The sequence below is a fragment of the Chlamydotis macqueenii genome, chromosome 3 (genome assembly GCF_036417535.1).
Source record: "Chlamydotis macqueenii isolate bChlMac1 chromosome 3, bChlMac1.mat, whole genome shotgun sequence".
NCBI classification, from domain to species: Eukaryota; Metazoa; Chordata; class Aves; order Otidiformes; family Otididae; genus Chlamydotis; species Chlamydotis macqueenii.
In genome coordinates, this window is record NC_141558.1 from 71555877 (window position 1) to 71577930 (window position 22054).

The 22054-nt window shown below is 41.0% G+C and overlaps 1 protein-coding gene across 1 annotated transcript in view; it reads right to left on the reverse strand.

Annotated features, from left to right (window-relative positions):
• XDH (xanthine dehydrogenase) overlaps positions 1 to 22054 on the reverse strand; it is a 54705-nt gene that overhangs the window by 14155 nt on the left and 18496 nt on the right. Inside the window, exons 11-26 of the mRNA XM_010122378.2 lie at positions 21570 to 21662; positions 20353 to 20504; positions 20083 to 20176; positions 19118 to 19227; positions 15171 to 15355; positions 13455 to 13629; positions 12897 to 12986; positions 12069 to 12238; positions 9400 to 9523; positions 8880 to 8999; positions 7276 to 7372; positions 5125 to 5249; positions 4373 to 4506; positions 2793 to 2880; positions 2098 to 2184; positions 460 to 651 (exon numbers count right to left, since the gene is read on the reverse strand). Coding sequence (XP_010120680.2) covers positions 460 to 651; positions 2098 to 2184; positions 2793 to 2880; positions 4373 to 4506; positions 5125 to 5249; positions 7276 to 7372; positions 8880 to 8999; positions 9400 to 9523; positions 12069 to 12238; positions 12897 to 12986; positions 13455 to 13629; positions 15171 to 15355; positions 19118 to 19227; positions 20083 to 20176; positions 20353 to 20504; positions 21570 to 21662 — 2036 coding nt within the window. The remainder of the gene's footprint in view (positions 1 to 459; positions 652 to 2097; positions 2185 to 2792; positions 2881 to 4372; positions 4507 to 5124; positions 5250 to 7275; positions 7373 to 8879; positions 9000 to 9399; positions 9524 to 12068; positions 12239 to 12896; positions 12987 to 13454; positions 13630 to 15170; positions 15356 to 19117; positions 19228 to 20082; positions 20177 to 20352; positions 20505 to 21569; positions 21663 to 22054) is intronic.

A 22054-nucleotide genomic window follows, 5' to 3' on the forward strand; every position in this document is an offset into this window, starting at 1 on the left:
CAATGCTTCAGACTAGGTCTTTTTAATGCATGACATCAAAAGCATGTTGGCTCCTAGTTTTACTCCTCTGCTCGGTCCACAGAACAATAGCATTAACAGACATATATCCATTCATGGGGAAATGGAGACTAAGACATTAAGGCTGGAAAATTTCAAGAGAGATTTGGTCTAAAGCACATTGTTAGTAGAATCAAGGTACCTAGCACCTTTAGATTTCTTTTTTTAAGTATCTGTCCCAAAAGCAGGTGTTACACAATTGAGGCTACTGAGGGAATTTAATAAAGCAGAAGATAATCGATCCTATAATGTGGCTATAGTACAGAAAGTTTGATATCCTGCTAAGGGGTTAGCAAAAGTGAAGCAAAAGTTTGTATGCTTAACAATTTTCTGCGGTTGTGTCCAGTTCTCAGAGCTTGTTCAAAGGCAGCATCACCCCAAAATGTGTCAGTGGATCTGTACCTCCTCAGGTGGCAGGCCACACTTCCAAGCAAGGTCACTCATCCAGCACTCAGCAATCATCATTCCTTGGGGCCCTCCAAAGCCACGGAAAGCTGTGTTGGAAGGCAAATTGGTCTTGCAAACAATGCCCACGCTGCTAATGTTGGGGATGTTGTAGGAGTTATCCAAATGTAACAGAGCTCTGTCCATAACCTGGTGAAGAAAAGGAATGGAGGTGGATGCATTTTACATGAATTGCATGTCAGACTTCTCACTAGCTAAGAAGCCAGGCTGGAAAGCTCTGAAAATCATTTACAAAAAAAAACCCCAGCACTTTCTCTCGCACCCTGCAGTTCTGCAGTCAACAGAGCTAGATAAGCACTGAGGTGCAGCCAGTACTCCCTCCCATTTACAATGAAGTGTCAAGCGGTATCCTCCTGAAGGACAATAAGCACACTTCTCTGTTGACACTTATGACTTTGGGACAGATTAAGCTTCAAAGTCCCTTGTTGGCCCTGGGCTGACACTGAGCCAAACTGCTACTAAATGCCAGTACCCACCTGGAAGAACCAGAATCTTCTTTTAATTATACTGAGTAATCTGTTAGTGGAAAAGAAGTCTTGCTGATATCAAGTGACTCAGCAGCTTGGCTATGGCAGTAAGGGCAACTATATAAAATAAAGACTTTCAATAGCGACCTCTAAACTGCAAGATCTGAGATCTTTGTCCACTATTTGTCTTAATTGGGAAATAGACAGAGCTTCATTCTGGCTTGTGTTCCCAGATTTCCCTTCCAGCAGCAGCACAGAGAAGAGATTGTGCACATCCCAACCTTATTTCAACATGGAGCACTTTCCAGTCCCCTGATACAGACACAGTCAAAAAGACAATTCACATAGATGTGCTCTGAATCAGGCCCTTAGTTCATGCAAAGACATTTGCTTTCCATTTTGCTCTGGACAGCACCAATCACATTGGCAGCATTGAATATGGCTCTGGTAGAAAACTCTTGCAGTTCTCTCCTAAATAAATGGATTAATTTTTGCAGAAAATTACCAAAGACTCAGTGAACTAGAGAAAGGGAGCTAGAAGGAACATAACTAACACTAGGCTGTTGGATTGGTCACTCACACAACAGAAGAGGAGACTTTTTTTTCACTCATGAGCCCAAAAATTATTGGAGACAATCTCAGAACTCAGGCCCATTCTTGTCTTTAGTGCTTCAGAACCTGATGTTAGTTTTAGCCAGTCCTTAACAAGTTTGTTGATTTAGGCACTCTGCCCTGATCAGCCTATCAGCTTGGATGTTTCTTATTCCAAGGAACTAGCTTTCTGCAAAGCTGGGGAACTATCAATCATCTTGCATTGTGCAACAAGTTTCCCATCACAGCCCTCTGTAATGCAAAGCAAACTTTCTTGACCTTTTTGCCTAATCCAAGTTATTACAGCATCAATAGGAATTATGTGGCACATGCCAAGGCAGGTCAGTTGGCTCAGAAAGCAGTTGTAGAAGCTCAAAAAACCCATCAAGGTCTGATTTCAGTCATGTCAGAGACCAGGATGTGCAAGCAATGTTGGAGACAACTCTGTGAATTCAGAGCAAACGCTTGCACAGGGAAACATCTTCTGCCTAGTTAGCCATCAGAAAATTTTACTTACACCATAAGAGAGGTCTACAGAGTTGCCCCCATTGCTGTAGTATGACACCTCCAGACTCTTCACTTTCCCATTCTTCATGAAACCAACCTGTCAAGAGAGTCTCCTCAGTAATCTATCTTCTACAAAATGTCCTGTTTCATGCTTCCCTCCAAAAACTAAATGGACAAATATAGGCAAAAGGTTTACTCTCCTCTGTTAGACAAGAACAGCAGCAACTGAGGAATCTTCCCAGTAAAGGGTCCATGTATACACCTTAATTTTCAGAGAACTCCCTAAAATAAGTGCTGGCCGTTTGTCACAGCCACACCTTCCTTACTAGGTTTTTTGCTTTGAAAAGCAGAAGCAGTTGGATGGGGTTGAAGAGGAAAGGAAGTTAACAAAACAAACAATAGTACAATATCGTAAACAAATGGAGATGCATCTAAGAGCAGTGTGATTGTCAACAGGGGGCCAAAGTCTTTGTTGCAAGGAAGAGGGAAGTATTTATGCCAAGGTCACAAGATGGGAGTCATCCGAGCCATTCTGCAGGACTTTAACAGGAAAAATGCTATAACCCAGCCGACCTGACCCATTTGCAGCAGGGGAGATCAGCAGTGAAACCACCAGAGTAGCTATTTTTTCACAGTATCTTACTACTCTCTGGTGTTTCAAGTAACAACACTGACAACATGCATTCATTTTGTATGTATGTATACCTTGTACCTCCCCAGGAAGGGATGTCTCCCACCACTGATAAGCATGTCCTCATCTCGATCCAGCATGCATCTTACTGGGCGGCCAGTTCTATTAAAGGATACATTTGTCAGGCAAAATCTGAAATGCACAATACAGTTCTTACAGAGCAAGACTCTCCTCTTTTTGGTGAGCAGTGTCTTCCAGAGTGGCAATACGGAGTGAGGAGTAAACTGCTTGTTTTATATATCTCCCTCTTAAGAAAATTATTGAGTTTAAAAAAAAATAAATAAATAAGATCTTAGAAGTTGGAACCTGTTCATGAAAACTCTTGCGGAAATTCTTATATTAAAAAGGAGGACAGTTTCTTACAGAGACAGATGCTAATAACTGAGCAGTCACTGTTTTCCAGACTATTTCTGAAGGCACTCTCTTGGCTCTTTAAGAGAGAATGCCATATGAATTATATGAGAATGCTAAATAAAGCACTAACTAGCCTTCAAATTGACCTTGTTTTTATTTGCTTATTTATTATCCAAGGAGGAAAACAAGGAGGAGAGGAGGAGTTGATCTTCATTTTCTAATAATTGTGCCTTCTTAGTGCCTCTCTTCAGGTTGTAAAATATCTAGGGAATGCCATAGAGGTTACTCCATAACCTCTGGCATATAAAACAGTGGTTTGGTTGTCAGAGATAAAGGAAAGACAAAAATGTACATGAATTACTGATTAATTAGATAAAGCAGGTGGTTTGCTCAAAACAGGAAAAATAAAGCTGATTTAAGTACAGGAGTTTCATTTTGGCTGTTCTCTTCCAAAGGTATTTTATTAAATTGCTGCTGTGTTGCAAGATTCATCTAGCACTGCCAGCAGGGTGCATCCTCTCCTACAAGGGCAGTATTGGGAAGGGCAGTGTTACACACAGTGCACAATTGTCATCTCAGAGGCCATGTTCACTCACAATCACAGAAATTTGCACAGTTAATGATGAGCCCATATCAAAACTCTCAGAAACCAGAAGCACATTTCCAATCTATGCTTCACAAATGGTTACAGTCTAGGTTCATTCCCTGAGATTTTAGGGGTTTAAAAAGCACGGGTTTCTGTTCAGTGGCCCTGTCACCCTTCCTATGGAAAACTCCAAAGAGAGAGTTTGCAGAAGAGCAGAGAAACAGTGGTGCAAGGCTGGTGTAGCAGAGTTTTAAGCAAGGAAGAGACTCTCGTGCCTCTATTATACAAAACCACCAGCATGGCTAGTGCTGGATTTTGAAAGGGTTTGGGGTGAAATGAAGGGGAGAGGCAGATAATTTGAGATACAAGAGTTTTCAGAAAGCACCAAACGAACAGCAGAGGAAGGGGTCTTCTCCCTTTCCTATTAGAAGCTGACATTCCCAAGTAAGCTTAGCCCCTCTAAGCAGGTTCAATTCCTCCTACCATCTAAGAGCCCATTAGACTCCTGCTTTGGGAAATCACAGGCTTCCTATAAGCTGTACAGTAACAAGACATGAAAGTCTTGAAAGTGCTCCAGCACAAATGGTGCTCCAGAAAGAGGCAGGCTGGGACGGTCTGAAAGGAAAAAGCCCTGTTCCCCACACCCAAACTTACTTGAAGGCTGCGACAGCCACTACAGTTGTCAAAATAGTATTCCTAGTTTCTTTTCCTCCAAATCCTCCTCCCATTCTTTTCACTCGAACCACAATCCGATTTGAAGGGACTCCCAATGCATTAGCAGCAAACTCCTAAAGAAGAACAGAACAGCAGAAAATGTACAGAGCTGAGCTGGTACTAAGAAATAGATACAACACGTTGCCTTTCTGCAACCATTGCAATAGTGCAAATACTCTGTTATGTTGCAGGTCCTATTGGTCCTGCAACTGGAACCAATAACCCCAGTATTTCTTCTCTGAGGTGGGAAGGCACACAGTGCGTCAGCAGACAGCACCAGATTCAGGAAGAAACTGATATGAGATAAGGTTACCAAGACATAGGTCTCATTTAGCACAGGGTTTGATGTCTGTACCACTCTATCCATTCTCCTCACTGTATTATGAAGCCTTTGGATAGTCTTGGTGGGTCAGTAAACAGGCCAAAGGCACTCTGTAGTGCCACTAGCCTATCTCACAAGATGGTGTATATATAGGCCGTGTTTACACCATCTCTTTTTCTGACATGTCATTCAATAGCCATGCCTACAGGACACCAGTAGGATGAATATGATCTTTAGATCCCGTACCCAACTCTAAGCCTGTGTGGGTTTTTCATTCAAGACAAGATAGGACCAACTGTAAAACAACTGTTTATCTAGTCTGAAACTGAGAAACAAATGCCTTTTAGGTAGCAGGTCAATGAGACAGTACCTGTGTCTTCATTAGGTTTTGGGTCGACACAAAGAGTTCCATCTCGCCCTCTTCCCCCTTTGGCACAGCAACAGTACAGTGAGTTTCCAGATAGAAGTGCTCCTGCCCACCAAGGTACATCTCTCCTAGAAAATTGAAAGAAATGCCTCAAAGATAGGGTGTCCCTGGTGTTATAAGGTGTCTCCCACCATGTGCTGCCTGCAAGCTACTGCCCTTTTGACATGTGTTAAATTACAACCCTTTGCACTGCCCAGCACTGGATAACCCCTAGCTCTAAAATTGGCACTTCTGGTTCAATGTTTAAAAAACAAAACAAAACAAACAAACAAAAAAACCCCACCACCACCACCACCAACAACAACAACAAAAAACAAAAACAAAAAACCACAAACAAACAAAAAAAAAGCACAAACACAACCTCTCTCCACTTTCTAGAAATCTTCAGTCCAAAACACAACTGGCTGGCATTTCAAAAATAAACCTGCACACTCTGTCATTGACCCAGCATCCCTTAAGGTGCAGCACTTGGTGCCTTTCAGACTGCCCTGAAAACACCACTGAGATGAAAGACAAAAATAAAATGTAGTCTAGCTGAACAAATCAAATACAAGGTCACAGACTTTGAAACAGTGGAACAGAAATAGAAACCCAAAATGCCTTAAGAAGATCTAACTGGGAATCAACTCTGTCACTGCATGTGTCTCTTTCCCAGGGCATTTTACCTGGCAGTGCTGAGGGTACAATTTCCAGCCATGCTACACATTATTAATAAGTGTCATAATCAACATCTTTTCTCAGTCATGGCCCTGGTCTATTCAGCTGCCATGAAAATTAATATTCAGAGCAGTTCTCAAAATCCTGTTCCTCTCTTCCTTTTATTCAATTCAGCAACAACAAAATAGCTGCCTTCATTAGGTACACCAGTGAGAAATGCATATTTGCATGAGACAACGCCTACTCTGGTACACAGCAGGGGCCTTTCTCTTGTCTCCTTGAGGGGGTTGGCCTGGCATTCACACAGTATTGCAGCCTTTTAAATAACCTATTCTTCTAGCTCAGAACAATTTCTGCCTTGCATGGCACAGTGTTTTCATTTTGTATAGTATAGCACTCTATAAGAAACAATTAACAAGAGCTTATTACACCTTTGAAGTGCCAGCACCCATCGCTGACTGCAGAGGAAAGTCTCAGCAGTGCATACCAAAATACAAATAATGACAGACCTGGAAATGGGTGTTTCAGTTAAGTAACTCCCCCACAGGGAGGTAAGGGGGACATGCTTCTCCATGATCTTTGAGAATAATCCCTTTGTGTCTGTAAATGATTTAAGTTCCCTCTCAGATCTGTAAGAGGGATACAACACCCTCTTATTGATAAATATATAGTTCTCTGAAGAACTATGATGTTTGAGACTCTTTCTCTCAGGAACTACTGATCAGTGATATGCACACCAAGCAATTACAGGGGTCTGACAGAGTACTCCAGCTCACAGTTCTGGCACTCTCCCCTCCCAGTTCATAGAGATTTTAAACAGTGGTTGATATTTGCTGTTTACCCATGTCTCTACAACCTGCCTGGCAGACTCCAACTGAATGAAACCAAGCAGCACACCAAAAAAAAACTCCATCCTCATAGAGAGACAAACAATCAATGCTGAGAAAATGTTACAGGGCAGTGCCAAATTCTTTGTGATACCTACAGCCACCAGTGCTGGTGGATCAGATTTTCAGAAGCACATATGTTGCATTTTCAGAAGATACAGTCATATATCATGTTAAAGGAAATTGACTCTCTGTAAGAGTCAGACCAGATTATGTCTGAACAGGAAAAAACTCTTCTATGGATACATTTTGGCGGAAAAAAAAAATCGTATAAAAGGAAAATTGTGCTCAGGAAAATTGTGTCCTTATATCAGAAAAGAGTGTTTACAGGGGCACAGCTGGGAGCATCCAAGTCCATTTCAAACTGAAAATAAATATTTCACAAGCTATTTGTATATAAACAGTTAGTTGAAACTTAATGCGAAATTAATTTATCCCAGTAAGCCTTACTTTCATGAGTTCAGTATTACATGCATAAAAAGGAGGCTGACAGTTTGACTTCTTTTGTCACAAACTATCCTATTTTAGAAGTATCAATGCTTATTCTCACCTTCCAAAACGTGATCAGATTCTTCAAATCCTTTCTTCACATCTCCCTTATTAATCCTCTTTATAGACTTAAGAAATGATTGTTTCTCAATAGCTTCCTACAAAATATGATACAATGAATTTTTTTTTGTGGAAGCAGAGTGAAAAAAAAAGTTTCCTCTGACTGAAGAAGAAATATCCAAGATGAAACACACAAAAACTTACCAGACCCTAACTATGCAAATACCCAAATGACTTGACTTAATGCAGTACAAAGTAAATTTTGGCAACACAGCAATTTCACAGCAAACATCATAATTGGACAATCTTAGATTGTTCCTTGTGACTCAATTTACCTATGGACCGAGAACCACAGGGTCTGTAGCCACTTAAAGAGCTATGACTTAAAATTTGTCTTAACTATAGTCCATGGCCCAGAAGGAGAAAACTAAACTTCTCAGACAGGATGAGAACTTCTGCAGAAGCAGTTCACATCCGAGCTAATCTTTCTTGGGAAATTTATAACTGCATTTCACTTTTGCTTTCCATAATGAAGAAAAACCACAGAGTGATCAAACAATAAAAAAACCAGCACATTTTTGGCTCCTATGTAATTTTCCCTGTCTGAATAAACAACTAGAAGCCTCAGAAAAGGAAAAAAAAAGTTCTCACATGCTGTTTGTGAACTCACAAATCATTCAAATCAAAACCTCTCTTCATAAATGACAATACCAATGTCTGTACTAGCCAATGCACAGACTCTTTGTATTTGCATGAATACTATTCACATTACAAAACACATGGCATGAAATATTGACCATTAAAAAAAAATTAGAATCCCATGGTTCCAATCTCTCCCCGGTAAAAATGGCTTCATACATGTTTTTCTCAGTTCTAGATGTGAATACTGTATTAGGTATTATATTATTTTGCTAATATATTATATTGCTTTCACTGTCACATAAGGAAATCTTGTTAACAAGCCTTCTAGTTAAAAAAAACCCAACACATTAAATGGTCACAATTGTTGACATAAATTTCTCCAGCTTTGAGAAAAACTACTTAAGAGCTGCGTCCATATAGTCAGTGGAAACAGTCACAGTGCAGAGTGAACATTTTAAAATTAATTTCTTCAGTTTTAGAAACTAGATAAGTGATCTGCAGAAATCTCAGAAAAGCAGTGCAGAGACAGACCTAGAAGAGACTTTTTCACACCCTCTTATTGAGTGTTATAAATCAGAGAACGAAGAATGAATTAATATCAATCAAGACAGCAGAGTTATACCAGAGAATATTGAAAGTAAGCACTTGTGGGTGAGAATGTAACCGAAAGTAACCTTGTTAATTTAAACAAATTTGTGCTAAGCACAATATAACTGTCAGAATTTGGTTTATTTGTTTTAGCTTTAAATAACACAGAACAAGCTAACTTACTCCCAATCAGTACTACATCAAAGGTGCGTCCTCTTTATATTTAAATATACAAATTATTCTTTCTATCTATATCCTGCTGCATCCACAAAGACTAACAAAACATGTGGCTAAATAATCACGTGTGAGAACAGAAGTTAACTAGACATCAGGGTGTCCCAAGCTAACTGCAGAAGCAGATCTGAGCTATCTTACCTGAATTGTGACAATAGGTTTGAGCTCTTCATACTTAATCTTCACAGCTTTAGCTGCTCTTCTGGAATGTTCTTGTGTGTCTGCAAGAACTGCACCAATGATATGACCAACACAAGTGACCTACAAGCAAGATTAAGATCCACCATCATTTGGTGTGTATATATGCAGCTCGTTATAATTCTCTTCATCTGCTCCTTTTGTGCAATTTTTGGTCTGTTTGTTCAGATCGGTCTATTTAAAAGCAGTCAAGGGAAACCTGTCTCAAACAACTTCAGACAGTACGCGAGTGAGTGAGCCTATCCCAGCAGCCTGCACCTTAGAAGAGAATAGTAGAGATACACAGAGGTGAGGGGCATGGGGCAAGGGCACTCAGGCCTTATTGAATTTGGCACCAAGACTTCTACTGACTCCAGTGCAGTCAGGATTTATCTCTGTGTATGGTAGAGGACTTCACTGGACAATATGAGAAATCTTATCTCCTGAGCAGCGTGATTGAAAAGGGCTATTTTTAACCACATACCACATTCTCAGCAAAAACAGTCTCATCATTAGCGATGCCAGTGATGTTACTGCCAGGAACATCCTTGGCGGAGATGAAACACACAAACCCAGGAACGCTCTGGGCTTCAGATGCATCTATGGAACTAAAGAAAGAATGGAGGAGAGGCAGTGTTATTATTTCCTATTTTTCTTTCTGTAAGCACCCATCATATACGAGGCATTTTCAGGCCTGATTCCCTGAAGTCTGGCTATGCAGAAGAGGAGGAGTTTGTCATATGAATATCATGTGAGACCAAGGTAGAAAGGGCAACATATTACACTAAAATAATTTGGAATCTATATTATAATCTGAATTCTGACTGTGAGTCTGACCACCAGTCTGCTTCTTTGTACTATATTGTATCATACATCTTTTCCCTAAGACATATCTGAATTTGATCCAATTGTCATGTGTACTAAAGATCTCTTGACATCTTTACCAAAGACAGATTGGTGTTAGTGATGATATGCCTCCACTGTCTCCTTAGCTGCCATGATTCTGTGAAGGCAAGATTTCTCCCTGTCTGTTGATAAACATGAAATTTTACTGCACACACGTATCGTCTACCATGGGTTCACTTCTAGAGAAAAACGCGGCTGTCATTCAGGGAGAAGTTGTTGAGTATCAATCACAAGGAAGCTGTAGGATATTTTAAAAGGATGAAAAAGAAATAACTCCCCAAAATCAAAAAGCTTCATGAAAGACTGTCTTTGGTAATCAGCAAAAGAGTTATCTAACCAAAATGCTTGTCTGCTTTAATCATATACAGATTTAAAACTAAATGACAAGCAGGACAGAAAGGAATCAGAAAAGTGCAATATAATTTAATTTTTATATGGAACACTTAATTAAAAATGTATTTAAAAGTCTTCCAAGCTCCTTTTGCAATATTTTGTGCATTGGCTCTGTAACTGGCTCGCTTTACAAGGGAACTGTTGCGAATAGAAAAGCTGTGGCTTTGTTTCTGCTAACTGAATGATTTATTGTCTTCTGTAAATTGCGGTAATTTTTTCAGCATGCTTGTTTATGTTCCTGAAACTCCAATACAAACTGTGCCCCAAAGTAGCTGTTTATGCATCTCAGTGAGCTACAAACTTTTTAAAAAAGACTTGAAGTGTATGAATGAACTTTCACACATGAACTCTTAGACAGTAGAATCTGAAAACAATGCTATTTTTCTTCAAAAAGTTCACTTTCCCATGCTTCTGCAGTAATGCCTCAGAAAGAATCCCCTGACTGTTTCCCTTAGTTAGAAACACAGAGGCAGATGATTTCCAGTTTACTCTTGGTGGTCAAAATCTGTCTTGGTCGAAGTGGAAGTTTTCAGAGGCAATATTTTGACCAAGAAAACCATAGGCCTAGATACTTGTGTCACCTGATGAAATAGTCTGCCACTTCCTCTACAGAACAACCCAGGCTCACAGCTTGAAACATGAATGTGCGATTCAAATGCTATGTGTACAGCAACCTCTAGAAAATACTGCATATTGTGGTCACAAGCACAGATCTGATGCCTTTTCTACTACCCCTTCTGCACTGGTAGTAGTAACAATGCTTATGCATTTGTAGCATTCATCAACGACCACGTTGCAGCACTTAAGATTCAACTACGATGACACAGCAATTCATTTCATAACCTGGGAGTAAACTACTACATCTATGTATCCATGACCACCATGCTGCCCATCCCGTGTTAGACCACTGTGGCAAACCTCTGGACAGGAAGCCTAAATAGGCAGGAAGTATTGCCTAAGGAACAAAAAGCACATCGCAAGGCTATTGACATGAGGCAATGTAACACAGTGTCCCACATCAAAGCAGCTGGGCGCAGATGAGAACCTGCAGAGCCACCACACTGTAAGCACAATTAGGGATTGTGGGGGGCAGTTAGTCCCACAGTATAACAGCATTAAAACTCATATGAGCACGTAGATGGCATTACCTGCCAGGATAGGCTTTTTAGAGCTGGTTAGTCACTATTGTTATAAATTATGCATCAGTCATGCTCTGTATGGACAAGATGTTTTCAGAGACAGCTGCACTTCCAAATACTGACCTCTTTACCTTGCTACAGCTAAGCACTAACAGCTCTACATTTAATAGCCAAAGCAAACTCTGTTATGCAAAGGGCTTGATCGTGGCTAGTGCAAAAAAACCACTGCGCCTGGCAAAAATGAGAAGACAGTATACACACAGCTGACTACACACCAGCAGGAGAGCTGTGGTAGAATTGCATGTTACAAACTAAATTTTTAGGCAGATAGGAAAGGGCACATTCAAGCCACATGCTCTGGTCAGTGATTAAAATTACATCTTCTCAGACACCGTGGTGCTCTCCTACACTGCTCCTTTTTAATTCTTCATGCCTGACTGTAGGAGATGGGACATACAAGAAAGTTGCCTAGGGCTAAGGACTTTGTGCTCCAGCAAAGTTCTGAGTTTGGTGTTAATTCCCTCAGTTCCCACTGACACGGAATTGCAAGGCAGCTGTAATGTGTACAGCTCACCTCCATGTAATGATGCACAATGAAGTGGCATTCCCACTAATGCAAAAACCTTTCCCTCAACTGCAACTCAACAGATCAATGTTTTCTAAGCCACCAGGCATAGGATGCTTCCAGCATCTGAAACTCAGAAGCAACACTTACAGGATCTTAGCGTGGGCTTTGGTGCTGGTCACCAGCGTTAGATACAGCTCATTCTCATAGTGAGGGATGTCGTCACAGTAAACAGCTTCTCCACATGCTTGTTTGGCTGCTGAAACGTGCATCAGAGGCCGGCCCACCATATCTTCAACTGCCTGCCCCCTGGGCACTTCCTGGAGTAAAGCACATGACTGACTACTACTGCTTGTATTGCAGGGGATAGAAGCATTGATGGGAGAGCAAAAGGCAAGGTGAGACATTCTAATAAGATGGGGAACGGGGTGGAGGCTCAGAACCAAGGAAAAGGAAGGTAAACAAGACAGAGTGGCTATACAAGGAGGCTACATGGAGAAAGAAGTGAAAAGGCTTTGTTTTTTGAAACCACTATGGAAGAGAAGGGTTTGATGTGACAGCTCACATAAAAGGTTCAAGTTCTGCAGCTTGATTCTCCTCTCAAAGCTAAAGAAGACAGATCATTAGCAGAGAAATAAGGAAGGAGATATATCCTGAATCTGTAGCCTGAGAGATGCAAAGAGACACAGGTGTAACTGTGGAAAACAGGTGGGTAATTTAGATTTGGATATGGAGCCAGATGCAGGAGTGCTACCCACATCAATTTTTATGAAGCCGTACACATCAGGAGCAGTGTTGGGCAACAATAGGAAAGAACATTGTATCCTAAAGCAAGGAAGGGAGTGAGACACAAATACGAGCCTCACGAATGGCATTCTGTAGGTAAATGTATTGCTCATACGCAGGGAAGCAACAAGATAAGCATAGTTTGAGCTACAGAAAAGTACAGGTCTACATCATGCAGATACTGCTACTTACTTGGAAGAGCTGGGCATTTGCAATGGGATCTTTGTGAAACAGTTCTGTAGCACTGATGTAGTTCGAGGGGATGGGCTCACACAGATTGTTCTGCCAGAGACATATTAAAGAACAATCATCCTCCCTGCCAGTCCTGTTCTCACATTCCCCAGTAGCCCAGGATATCCTCCATTCTCCATGTTTTAATGAAAAGATAATTCATCTTCTACTGGGTGAAAGGCAAACAGGGCTCAGGCTCTGTGCAAAGAATAGCCACAGACCCATGAGAGCAGTTGTAATGCAATGTAGGGGAGAAGCCCAGGAATCCTCTTGTGAACCCACAGATCAGCATCCTTCCATCCTTCCACAGCAAGGTGGGGATGCCACAAGGAAGTAAGTGGGAACATACACTAGTCACTGTCATGCAGGGAAGAAGTAGAGTAGCTCTGGCAGCTATTGCAACGTGGAGTTTGTTACCAGGTATGACTGCTGGAATCTGAACTCTCCTCACGCCTTCCCCACCAAGACAGCACATACAGGTCTTCCTTCCCCAAATCTGCATTCCTTAGCAGCACTCACAGTGTCATTGTGGTTCTTGCTCAGTTTCTGAAGGACTGTCAGGTAGAACTTGAAGAAGAAGCTGAGCGTGAGCGTGCGTCGGAAATCCACCATCCCACCAGGCGCAGAAGGAGACAGATCCATCTCACCTGCCAGTAAGTGGCAGGCATCCTGCAGCAGCTTCTCATTCCAGTCTCTGCAAGGGAACAAAAGTGACAGAGGGCCCTTCTCAGCCCTAAATATCACCAGCACAGACTAACTCTTCTGACATGGCAGCCCCGCAAGCTCTCAAGCAACAGCCACCTGTTCTATCTCTGAGTATAGTATATATACTATATACTATTTATAGTATATATTGGGGTACTGGTGGACGAGAAGCTCAACAGGAGTTGACAGTGTGCGCTTGCAGCCCAGAAATCCAACCACATCCTGGGCTGCATCAAAAGAAGCGTGGCCAGCAGGTCAATGGAGGTGATTCTACCGCTCTACTCTGCTCTCGTGAGACCCCACCTGGAGTACTGCATCCAGCTCTGGAGCCCCCAACATAAGAAGGACATGGACCTGTTGGAGTGAGTCCAGAGGAGGGCCACAAAGATGACAACAGGGATGGAGCACCTCTCCTATGAGGACAGGCTGAGACAGTTGGGGCTGCTCAGCCTGGAGAGGAGAAGGCTCCAGGGAGACCTTATAGTGGCCTTCCAGTATCTAAAGGGGGCTTATAAGAAAGATAGGGAGAAACTCTTCAGCAGGGCCTGTTGTGATAGGACAAGGGGTAATGGTTTTAAAATAGAGGGAGGTAGAGTCAGATTAGATATTAGGAAGTCATTTTTTACAATGAGGGTGGTGGAACACTGGAACAGGTTGCCCAGAGAGGTGGTGGGTGCCCCATCCCTGGAAACATTCAAGGCCAGTTTGGATGGGGCTCTGAGCAACCTGATCTGGTTGGAGATGTCCCTGCTCCTTGCAGAGGGGTTGGACTAGATGATCTTTAACAGTCCCTTCCAACCCAAACTATTCTATGATTCTGTATGTCAGCTTTGCTTTCTTCTTGGGCTCTTGTTATCTTTTCTAAAGATGTGGCAAAGCTATTAGGGAAAAGCACAGATTTCTCAGTTCAATTTGAAAGAAAATCAGTTTTGTAGGTCATGCCTGTTGCAGTAAAAACACGGACTCCATGGATGGTGTTACGGAGACCTTTATTGTTAGTCAGCATTAGTCTTTTATAGTCTACCTAAGTTACACGCGAAGTGCACGCACTTAATCATCTAATTTGATTGGTAGCCATATACTGTTCATGCGCCTTATGCTTCATTTGGATTGGTAATAGTTTTTTGGTTGTCTTTACTATTTTTGCCTTTGGTATTTCCTTATCTTGTTCTAATTGCTGGTTTTTTGTTATTGAGCAAATGGTGTTCAAGGACATAGCCCAAATTCGTCAATATTGCACTCTCTGCCTCCACACATGCCCACACCTGGCTTCTGCCCACTTCAACAGATGAGTGAATTTAGCAAGGAAATGGCTCTCTGAATCAGAAACTGACATGCATCTGTAAGGGTAAGGAATACTGGAGGAAGCAAAGCATCACACAAAACAGACTGCTTCAGAACTGTAGCTACACTTCTTCCCCTTTCTCGTTCTGTGTACTATCAGAGAGTATTTAAGGTATTTGAACTGCTTCTGTAAAAATCAACACCATTCCATTAGAGAGCCTTCCTATCACAAAAAGAAAATCCTACCTGCCTGTGAGCTGCTGGCAAGTTTTTAGGGCCAGGACAGTTGTAGGAGCCATTCCTCCATAGCTTAGTTTTATCTCCTCCACTTGGCTAGTGCCATCTTGGAACAGGACTCTCATCCCACAGGTCACAATAGCAATGTCATCCTCCCGGCGGGAAGCCTGCTTGAAAGCTGAGAAGTATTCACCCTAGAAGACAGGAAAATATTTCTTTATTCTTTACCTTGGCATGCTTTGGAGTATAAATACAGACAAGCTGTTAACCTGTCCCTACATGGATAAGCTGTTCCAGGGAACTGTATCCAGTTCATCTTGCAGGACCAAGTAGGACATGTTTGTTCAGCTCTACACTTTCACATGATTCAATTCTAATGTATTAGATCAGTGGTTATTAGCCAACCTAGGACGGTGTGGGAAATAGGCTTTGACAGAGATCTGCTCGTACCTGTCACATTTTTTCCCTATCTTAAAAGGAAGAACCAGGACATTGTTTTTGTACATAAACAAGCTTATTGCTCCTTAGCAACTTTTTCTTTCTCCTAGGCTGCTAAGCTGGAAGTCTAATTGGTAAACCCATTCACTTTCTGCTCTGTCCTAAGTCTTTGAACTCTGCAAGAATTGAAATCAATAATCACAGAGGTTTCACAGTTCTAGAACAGACCAGACTAATTGATATGAGACAATTTCAATCTGTTACTGCAAATATAATTCTCAGTATCCATCCTGAATCCTCTGCTGGTCTCCACAGAGCAAGAAAATTCTTCTAAATGCACCAGCAACTACAACTCACAAAACTCAGCAGCTGACCTATGAGCAGTGGCGGTAAATATGAGATTAACACTCTACCAGTATACACCGAGTGACAGTGTGACCCTGGAGTCACAGTACAGTCTGTTTTTCCCTTTGCCTGTCCTGAAGATTATGACAAATTGCTGTTCACGCATCCTGCAGACTAGGAGAGGAATCAGATCCAATGTCTTTGCGTGGCCCTTCTGGAGATTTTTCTGCCAAGTTTCTTTTCTGATAGCTTAGCCAAGTGACTCTGCACAGCACAGCAGCCTGTTCCATTAATTATTTCTAATCAGAAGTGGACAGCAATTCTTTCCTTATTGTAAAGAACAATTCCTCTATTGTTGGCAATGGGAACAGTTTCACAAGAGGCCCCTTTTGTGCCTCGAGAATTTGTTACTGGAGATATAACTGAAGGGTGTGTTTCATTTCCTGAATTCAAGTAACTAGTGGGCAGCCAGCAGATAATAGGAGAGAAGCATCAGTAGCATCACCCCAATGAGGACATTCTGTCATTCCACTTGTTAAAGCAATTAGCTTTCACAGAGGAGAAAAAGCAGCCTCTTCTACCGCACACTTCAGAAAAGCTTTCCAATAACACAATTGCAACAAGAGGACAATATTTGCCTTCACTCCTTACAAGACACCTTAATTTTCTTGGCAGAGTCCTGTGGGAGAAAAGGCACTCACTATTTTTCCTCACTAGGAGTGTAGGGAAGGTAGCCATCATATCAGCTGCCCAGGTCTGCCCTACCTGTTGGCAAAAGAACAGAGCACGTCCCCTCTAAAGTACCACAGTGAAAGCTCCTAAGTGTTAGTTATCCTCACAGGAAAACCAAGCAAGGCTTACTCTTAAGGGCAGCATATTAGGGACCTAGATTAGTCTCCCCTTCTGGACAAGATGCAACATCAGGTAGGAACACCGGCTCTAAAAGATTCACAGGCAATATTCACAACTGCAAAAACATTGTTTCCATGTCAATTTTTCAGTTCACCACCGTGGAATATAAAGATCAATACGGATGAAGGCTGGAGGATACTAATTTAAAGCATGGAGTAAGACTTCATGAGCACTTCCTCTCCCTTTAGCAGAGCAAAAATTGTGATACTCTGAGCCTATGATGGCAATACTGAGCAAACAGTAGGTCAAAATTGTTTCCCAAAGATGGAAACATATACGTGCTGTGTTGTCAGGCTTTTTCTATTTGAAAATCAGGAAATGTCTATGTGATACAGAATACTATTTTCATAAAAGTTAACTAACAGTGACAAATACGATAGAGAAAGTTGTATGCAAGGGAAAGGACATGGAAAGCGGATGGTCACTAAGTGAGTAATAATGCAAGTGGTGCATAACATTTCTGAAAATTATCTGGGACACAAGGAATGTTTTTACAGTCCAGAAGAGAAAGAGGATTGTTAAATAAATGATATGTCCTGTTCTAGGAATGTCTTGCTATATACAAAAAGCTAAGCAGTTATCTTTTCTGGAATTTGTTTATCTTTAATCCAGTGAGCTGTTTCCTTTTCTAAATACTGTTTTTGCTCAGCTCTAATCCCCTTACAAGCATAGACTCAAAAATCTTTTTTCCCTGAATATCTTAAATATCTGACACACAAGTTAGCAGGGGAAAAAGGTGTTACCTCCTATCCCTTAACAGCCTCTCTATGGTAAAGCCTACCCTGAGCTCAGTCCCTCTGCAGTAACACTGAATCATGTAAACTGCTAAACTTCTTTAGTCTAATGCTTTCTGTGGTTTGGGCAGTCTTACCCTTGGTGTGACAAGTCACATCCATGCAAGAGGGTACATCAGTTTTAAACAAACATACACCAAAAAATTCGATCTAGCTGTATGCTGACACAGCCCTGCTTCCAATTGTAAGGAAATCATAGTTCCAGGAGACTTTGTTTGCCACATGCCAGCACTTTCAGACATCCTCTGAAGAACTTTAGTCTCCTTGACTTAGTGTTTGTGAACAAAGGTCAGCCAAGAAACCATGAAGTAGAGAGTTCAAAAGTTGTTTTAGTTTTTCAGATCAATGAGCTGCATACAACCTAGAGATGAAGCCCTTGCCCTGCTGGTAAACATTTGTTTGTTTTGTTAAATTGCCGTATGACTGTCATGCGGATGGAGGAATATGGTGTTTTCCATTGACTACCTCAAGTTGTTTCTCATTTTGGCAGAAAGTGATGCTTCCTGCAATTACCACAAGATGAAAGAAGAATCACACAGAAATAGATGGAAAAAGACCATAAATAAAATAGCTATGTTCCCTTAATAGTTAGATACAAAAATTAGAGAGGATAGACAAAGAATTTATTGGTTCTATCCCATAATATGATGGCATTTCAAGTATATCAGTGTTTTCTGTAGATAAAGAAAATGTGTCACTACCCTGTGAATCCTAGCATCTTATAAGTTGTAGCCTCAAGCCCTAAAAAAGTACCTTCACAGCCATAAAATTACAGCCTGATGTTCTCAGCCCTAAAGGGAAAAAAAGGAGAGCTTTACCTCTTAGACACTCTGAATCAGCTATGGTTTATGCTGCTATAGAGGAGAAGTGTTCATTGCTCTATTTGAAGGAAGTTTTGCAGGCTCATTTGAAGTTGCAAGTCCATGTTGTCAAAATTCCCTAATAATCAGTCCTTGTGGTTTCAGTCTTGCAAGGCAAGGATGTAGAAATTGAATTTCCCTTTTATCCATACACACTTTTCCCCATTTCTTTTCCCATTTCAGTTCACAGAAATAAAGTGGAAATTTCAAGAACTTTAACTTCACTTTACTAGGAACTGCTAGCATGTTTGCTGTACTATTTTGCAAACAGAACTTAGACCTCTGGGAACATCACTTTGTCGCCTTTCATCATTACTGAATGCACTCAGAAAGCTCCAGAGAATAAAGTGAAATTTATATTTCTTTCACTAGAAAACTTCTTGGACTTACTGTACTTTGTCATAAAGCCCAGCTCCTGTTGCTTGTCAAAAAGAGAATGTTGCTACATTTTAATGAAATAATTTACTTGCTTCCTAGTCCACTTGGGGCTACATAAGCATTTGGAGGTCAGTTTCCACAGAAAAAAAAAGTGCCTAACATTGAAAATAACACTCAACTAACAGCATTTTAGCTGCATAGACACTGAAGTCTTTTCCTACAAGCCTACCTTCTTGCTGTAGGGTATTTCAACAGACAGAAGTACTTCTTCAGGCTTAACTATTGTCTTTCTGTATCCGGTGAAAAACTTCTCGTCCATCGTGATAGTCCTTTTGCCCTCTGTAGAGCAAGGAGAGATCAACGGCAGATGAATTAATAACTCAGACGAAGAATGGCAATAGTATGTGTGAAAGAGGCTTCTACCTACACAGATCACTCTTGATATATCAGTTCTCATTTTTCCATCCTCTTTCATCAAATCAGGAAGGATTTTCTCAGATTTAGTTTTGTCCTTATGGAATCTATGGCAGCTTCTGCCTACATACAAACTTTTATTTGCACAGGAACCCATCAAAGAGATCCCTCTCCTTCTTTATCTAATTAAAGCTGAGCCTCCAGGTGAACTAGTTTCCAACATCCCAATGCAATTCCTTCTTTCCCCTTTCCTTTGCCTGCACACAAACTAGTACAAGAGAAAGTCACTGATCAGATTGTTCACTTACTTTGAGGATCCTATTTTAAAAAAAAATTTTCCTAAGAGCAAATACAAATTGAGATAGTTGGCTTTCTTCAAGGAAAAAAAAAACAAACAAAAAACTAAACAAGTTTCAATCTTTATCTGAAAAATCCACAAGGATTAAAGTATGACAGTGACAGAAACAATTTCATGCCTATTTTTTTTTAATGAATAGACATTCTCAACTAGCTCTTCACAAGGATCCATCTGTAGGTACATACACAGTACCAAAGATCCATTCTGGCAGAGAAGTTCAAAATTATTTAGGAAGCCCACCTTAGGCCTAGTCTTAGAACTTCAGCTTCAAGAAGGGCAAAACTCCTGAAGATTCAAACTAAGACTTTTTTACATAATGTTATCTTCCACTTTCAAGTTCTGACCTGACCTGACAGCCCATGGCAGAGGACTGTTGACTATCCCACTCCCCTCAGTGCCACAAGGAAATGTAACTAACTCACCATTTGATACCAGAGTCAGTTTGCTTCCACTTGCCATTAACACAGGATTTAGGTCAGAAATCGGGCTTGCTGTCATTATGTTCCCACCAAGAGCCTAGAGTGAGAATGTATGTATCAGATAAATATCAAAAAACTTGAAGATACAGCCATAACATGTACATTACTCTAGACACTGCGCACTAGGTGTTAACTCTGCTTGAGTTTGCTTTGATAAATTCTTTTTGCTCAATCAGCAATTTCAGTCCTTTAATGAAGTGGGAAAACACTTACAGCAACATTCCTGATCTGTGGCCCTGCAAACCACCTCAGCTGTTCAAGGACAGCCTGGAAGACCTCTGTTTTGTAAGGAGGAAGCTCTGCCACTGCTTTTCTCAGCACCTCCTCTACTGAGCTCAAGGTACAGGCAGCACCAAAGGTGACCCCTGTAAAGAAACAAATGAAAATAATTCTTGTTCTCCCAAACATTAAGGTACAGGAGGACAGTTATAACTGTGTCTACAAAGCTTAGATGCCACTGAGTTTAACCAGACAGTAGGGTTAAGAGAAGACATGCAGTCACACTAGACTATTTTGTATGCACTGCGTATAAACATCACATCCTCAGAACAAAATTCACCCTTAAATCACACTTCATGGTGGTACTGCCCCTCACATGACAGTAACCCACAGCCCTTTTGCCTCAGCCTATTAGGAATGATATTGCTCTCCTATAGATACTAGTTTGTCCTTTGAGGAGTGAACTCCAAGGACTCTCGAGTTTCCACACCTTACACATGCACTACATTGTCCTATTACTTCTAACTGTTTGTAAGGTTGATCTGTTTCCAACACAAATATAAATGCAATACTTCATTTACTCATTTAGAATGTCGAACCCAGCATCTCTCCCCCAGTTACTAATTTTAAAATCCTTCTAAATAAAAAGATTGCCCATTTAAACCCATTATTAACCCAGTTAATACATGTAAAACACAATGCATCAAGCAGATAAAATGTCTAATATACCTTCTAGTGAAAGCCCTCTGATTCTCAAATTACTTTTAAGATGGAGAGAAACTTTTTAGCAGGGCCTGTTGTGATAGGACAAGGGGTAATGGTTTTAAAATAGAGGGGGGTTAGATTTAGACTAGATATAGGGAAAAATTTTTACAGTGAGGGTGGTGGAACACTGGAACAGGTTGCCCAGAGAGGTGGTGGGTGCCCCATCCCTGGAAACATTCAAGGCCAGTTTGGATGGGGCTCTGAGCAACTTGATCTGGCTGGAGATGTCCCTACTCCTTGCAGGGGAGTTGAACTAGGTGACCTTTAAAGGTCCCTTCCAACCCAAACTATTCTATGATTCTGCAATAGCACACGGTTCCATGCATGGGAAGTTCTATGCATATAAAAAAAGCAGCTTTTAAGCTGGCGATTTTCCTTCATATACTTTTTACTATGCCGTGGAGTCCCCACTCACTTCACAGGCATTCTGCCTCTTTTTTGCTCACCTGTTTCAGTGTGCTGAACAGCATTCATTTCAGAGATCCATGTTGGTGCTATTATCACTGGATACAACATGTTCTTTAACCTCATCTCAATACCTTAAAGAAAAGTAGGACTCCTTCAGTTACACATAGGTGATAAAGAGCCTAAGTAAGTTAACCATTTCCTGATAAAATGGCAGCAGGCCTGTTAAAGAGTCAATTCATTGACCATCTGTTACACAGATTATATAAGGTCACAGAGATAGCAATCTAAAAGCTCTTTTCCACTAATATCAGAATTCTCATAGGGAAGTATTAGAGACTCTTTTCTAGGCTTACAATAACCTTAAATAGACTGTTTAGTACTTGTGTAACCTGGCTATTGTTGTACATAATCCTTCAGGAAAGAACAATGAATACAATGAGCCATACAAAGTTTGGGAATTGTCCCCTGAACCAATTGCTCAGGATAACAGAATTACTAAATGTGTCTGAACCCTCCTCCTCAG